The sequence below is a fragment of the Sorghum bicolor genome, chromosome 9 (genome assembly GCF_000003195.3).
Source record: "Sorghum bicolor cultivar BTx623 chromosome 9, Sorghum_bicolor_NCBIv3, whole genome shotgun sequence".
Lineage (NCBI taxonomy): Eukaryota > Viridiplantae > Streptophyta > Magnoliopsida > Poales > Poaceae > Sorghum > Sorghum bicolor.
The window spans coordinates 56,078,863-56,083,789 of record NC_012878.2 but is presented as its reverse complement, the minus strand read 5'-3'; the positions used below and the strand labels follow the sequence as shown (position 1 = coordinate 56,083,789).

Genomic DNA, 4,927 nt, shown 5'->3' with positions numbered 1-4,927 from the left:
CCCCCAACCGCTCTCTCGCCAAGCACGAAGGCGGCAAGCATGCCACACCGTGCTGGTCCCTGGTCACCTGTCAGTTCCTCCGGTCCAGGGTCCACTTTCCCCTCCGACGACCGCTCCACATATCGCGCACCATCCTCCTACAAGGATCACCACACCGAGACGAGCAAGAAATCGATCAACAACAAGGTGAGAACAATCCAAGGACCGAGTAATCAAATGCCCAATAACAAGTCGTAATAAAAGACTCACCATGATGCTCACAGGTCTAAAATGCGCACGGACAGGAGGAGGATGAGGGAGGAAGATCAGTAGATCATAAATTCTAGCATTTTTTAATATCGATTTGGTTAAATTTGAAATTAGTTAGCCTTTGAAAAAGCAAGATGGGGACTTTGTTTTTTTTTTTGAACCAAGAACAAAAAAGTACATGATAGAAGCTCAACCTGTAATTCCGTGTTACACTACTAGTAATACAGAATTTTCCCAAGCCTTGTTCATATATATTCAAGTGCGGGAGATCGATACAACACCACCCCTGCTTTTACAGCGCGCACGCGGCTAGTGGGCGTGCGCGTCCCCCGACTGCTTGACGACGACGGCGATGTTGAGGACGTTGTCCACGAGGCGCCAGACGTTCCGCTGCATGGCCAAGAAGGGGTCCTTCATCTCCGGGAAGTCCTGGAAGGCGTTGTCGCAGTCGCCGGCGCTCGTGACGGCGTCCGACAGCTTGGTGTTCAAGTCCACCTGGGTTCCCTGCGTGGCGACGATCTTCTCCGTCTCCTCCAGCGTCTGCACCACGTTGTCGTACCCGGAGCTGCAGGAACTGAGGATAGACTCCATCGGCCGGCCCTCGTGGGACCTCGCCGCGTACTCGTCCACACGGCTCTTGGCCTCCTTCGCCTTCTCCGCCGCGACGCGCATCGACGCCAGCAGGAGCTCCCGCGGCGTCGTCACCTTCGGGAGCTTCGTCAAGCTCTGGCACATCTTCTTGAAGTGCACCTGCAATGCGCGCGATGCGGAGCATCGATCAGCAAATCCAGTGCCATCCACAGACAGATCGATCGACCTATGCAAAAATTCTCATGCATTGCAGCACAGCACAATACAGAGGGGATGTGGTGCGGCGGTGCCTACCTGGTTGCATGTCTGCTGGCATGCGTTCTCGCCGATCAGCTCGCGGACGACGCGGGCCTCGGCGGTGGCTGCGAAGGCCAGGAGGAGGAGGAGGAGGGAGGCGACGATGATCCTCGAGCTCTCCATGGTGTCTGCCGCTCTCGTTTCTCTTGACCGCCCTCGATTGTTATTTCGAGGAGTGTAGAGGGCGGCCTAATAAGAAACAGAAGCGAAGGCCGAGAGAATGCACAGGCTGATGGTTCTGCTTCCAAACGGCGTGTGGTTTATATAGGAGAGACGAATGGGGGAGGCCACAGGTTCGGCCATGGCTTTTCGGCTTTTCCTTGGGTTTCGTGGTTCCCCGCCATGGTCTCTCCCATTCGTTTTCGTGGTTCCCCGCCATGGTCTCTCACCTTGTTTTATTTAGGCTCCCCCCTAAACATAGCTGCTTGCGTTGCCAGCTTGACAGCAGAAAGATGTGTATCATCGGTCCATTGAAGCCTACTGAGCTAGTCCAATATATGCTCTGAACGTGTATTCATGCCCTATCACAAGAATCTGAATCATACACAAAAATGGTATTTAGCGTCATTAATCACAGAAAGATATACCTAGCAGTCTTAGCTGGAAGTGTATAGGAATACTGAAAACCAAAGTTGGCCGCAACAGGTTCCTGAGTTCACACAGAGATCTGCACTAGAGGACTAGTCCTAGGGGGGGAAACGAACATCTATAGTTCCAAAATCCAAAGCAACCATGTCAGGAGTCAGCACCCGGGTCAAGGCTCTGACTGATTCTGGAAGTGGAATGCAGAATTTGGACAGTAACCCAAGACAGAGAAGTTTCAGGGAAGTTCAGATAGAGGATTCAGATAACAGCAATAAGAACAGAAAGTTCAGGGTTCAGATATCCTTTCATTTCATACCCCCTTCAGTACTGGTCGACACATTTTATACATGACAAGGCAACTGACTACAGCGGAACACAACACTTTCCCAGCTAACTGTTCACCACCCAGCCGATAACGAACAATTCAGTAACCGCCTTGCGACACAGCTCAACCGACAACACCTGATGGTGAACAGTAACCTCCGTCATCAGTCTGTCTTTAGGGTCTTCTTATGCATGACAAACTAGTATCAGGGATCCCGTCACAAAATCATCCGGCCAGCCAAGCAGGAACTGCCACAGATTCACGAATCTGAATCTTCTTCTCCATCTTGAGAACGTTGCGGGACATGCTGGACGAAGTCCTCCTTGGAGAGGCAGGACTCCGGGATGACGGTGCCGATGCTCCTCCCAAACGCCTTGCGGCAGTAGGACAACGCCTTGGTCCCGTCCACCTGGGTCAGGTTCACGTTGACGAGCGACAGGTGCCTACACGGCTTGGCGTCGCTGCACGAGAACGTCACCGCGTGCTTCGACGCCGACGTGCCCGTGATGTCAATGTAGTTGATCTTCTCTACCTGCACTGCTGTCGCTGCAGCCTGGGTGGTGCAAGATTCCCAACGTGTAAGTTCAGAGATACTGGATACATGTATGCCGCGCATCATCATAGCTGTGAAAATGAAAACAGACAGTGATGGAAGTTTGATCAGCCTGTGTACCGGTGCTACTGCTTCAGATGAAGCTGGCAGATGGTCGGAGTTCCCCTGATCGACGATGATGGGGTTGGTGACGTTCCTCATCACGATGCTCTCGAACTTCACCTTGCGGGCGAAGCCGCCACCGCCACTCTGGAAACGGCATGAACCGCACAGGTTTTACAGAGTTTTCACCTGAGTTCCTCGATCACACATATGAGTACACTGTTCTGATTCAGGTGGAGAAATGGTCAGTTGCAGTTACCCTGGTGGTCCGTACGCGCACACCGTTCTTGGTGTTTGATATGAACAAGGTGTCAACTTTGATCTTCTCCACATAATCAACGGAGTTGTTTACTCCTAAGGTTCCAATACTGGTCGCAATCCGACACTGTTAGTTGTGCTAGCAATCGAGGAACATGTGGAGAAATGAAAATCTGAAGAGGCAACAGTCAGCTAGTTACCTGATACCATGGCCAGGTCCACATGAGATGGCTCTTAGACGAACATCCTCGCAGTTGCCCACTATGGAAACACAATCGTCGCCTGTGGAGAAAAAAAGAGAGAGTAGAAAACATGGACAGATCATATAATATGCTTAACGAATTAGCAGCACAGTTTGTTCGTTTTTTTTAAGTAAAATTTGTTCGTTTATTTGTGCAATACGCAAGTGTTTTCAGTTTCCACTCTCCAGTGTTCATTCTACTGAATTTTCTGGCCACTTGACACATCCACTTTTTCCGAAATTGTGTTCTGAAAAATAAGCTCCTATTGCTGAAACTGCCCATGATGACGCACGGAGAGGAAGGGGACTAACAGAAAGGGCACGTACGTACCTGTGGAGATGAGATTATCCATGACGTGGACATTGAACGAATCAACGAGGTGAATGCCCTTGGTGTCGATGCTGTCCTCCGGCGAGGTCACCCTCAGATAATTCGCCTCGACGTTGGAGCTCCGGGTGAACGTCAGGTGGTACGACTGGCTGTTCTGCAAGGTGATGCCCTTCACGCTAATCCCCTGGCAGTCCTCGAAGTGAACAGCCTGCAGATGGAAGACACGGCGGTGAGTAGCTCCCAACTCTGTGAGCGGCGCATAAGCTCGATCACCTTGGGAGCGGGCTGCGCGCCCATAAGCGACGACTGCGCCCACCACTGCTGCCCTCTGCCGTCGATGATGCCCCCGCCGGTGATTTTGAGGTCCTGAACCTTGTGAAAGTGGAGCCACTGGCTGCGCTGCCCCTGCCCCCAGTCGCTGGGGCTCTCCGGCGCAACGATGTCCCCTGAAATCTGAGAAACCGCTAGTCAAGAACGGAAGAACCAGTGCGCGTGAGCGGAGAGACGATAGGGATGCGGTTAATAAGCGTGCTCACGAGCAGCTTGATCTCGCTCCTGCAGGGGCCGGCGAGCGTGAGCGGCCAGATCTGGAAGGTCCCGGCTGCGGGCACGTTGAGGATGACGTTGTCCCCGGCGGTGCACGCCGCCGTCCATGCGTCGGCCAAGGCCTTGGGAAAGAGACGAGGCGTCGGTGGTCAGCTCGCATTGGGGGCGAAGGCATTGGGCTAGCCGTGGCAGCGCTGCGGGAGTACCTTGGTGTCGTCCGCGACGCCGTCGCCGACGGCGCCGAAGTCGTGGAGCGTGAGGAGGATGCGGGACTCGGCGGCGTCCGGCAGGAGAGCCGCGGCGAAGGCGGCCGTGAGCAGAAGCAGCACGGTCCCCCGCGCCATCGTCGAACAGAGCGTCGGCACAAGTAGCAGCAGAGCAAGAGTGACACTGTGTTGCTGTGCACCACTCACTGACGCGGGCGGCGCAGGGGCAGGGTACTTGAAGCACGCAGACCGCAGCCTCGAAGTGGGGCGCATGGGCGTACGTGTGCCGCCGGTGTGCGGATGGGCGTGGTAGAAGCTCAGAACGGCCAGAGGCCCAGACCAGGTAGGTGCAGGTGCGCCATCGAGCAAGATTGGCTTTTTTGGCTCTGCGAGACAAAATCCGGAGATCCGGTTTTACAGGGAGTCTGGAACGTGCGCCGAGCTCATCCCATATCGTGCCATCTGACAAAATGAAATTGGTATGAGCAAGGTCAGCGCTACTGCTGCACTGCAAATGATCGATCGTGTTCGTGTCAGAACAGGTGGTTTTAGTGACATTTTCTAAGCGATCCGTTTATTTTCTTTACACACACGACGAGCGCACGTGTTTCTTTCTAATTTTACTTCCATAGCATCAACATAT

At 53.5% G+C, this 4,927-nt stretch overlaps 1 protein-coding gene across 1 annotated transcript; it reads right to left on the bottom strand.

The window, feature by feature from the left end:
- LOC8061088 (probable polygalacturonase At1g80170) lies at nt 387–4,572 on the bottom strand. The gene is made up of 12 exons (XM_021448203.1): nt 4,285–4,572; nt 4,069–4,200; nt 3,806–3,985; nt 3,533–3,740; nt 3,161–3,242; nt 2,962–3,070; nt 2,721–2,849; nt 2,311–2,600; nt 2,118–2,215; nt 1,842–1,909; nt 1,135–1,326; nt 387–999 (listed from the first exon to the last, which is right to left on the bottom strand). Exons 1-12 carry the CDS (start codon nt 4,555–4,557, stop codon nt 559–561), a joined length of 2,202 nt encoding a protein of 733 aa, XP_021303878.1. The 5' UTR covers nt 4,558–4,572; the 3' UTR covers nt 387–558.

Excerpts from the sequence above, each read along its gene's own strand:
- LOC8061088 (XM_021448203.1), bottom strand. The coding sequence starts at position 4,557 with ATGCGCCCCACTTCGAGGCTGCGGTCTGCGTGCTTCAAGTACCCTGCC. Across the intron at positions 3,741-3,805 it reads GCGCGCAGCCCGCTCCCAAG|GCTGTTCACTTCGAGGACTG; the intron begins GTGATCGAGCTT and ends TTCCATCTGCAG. Across the intron at positions 2,601-2,720 it reads CATCTGAAGCAGTAGCACCG|GCTGCAGCGACAGCAGTGCA; the intron begins GTACACAGGCTG and ends TGCACCACCCAG.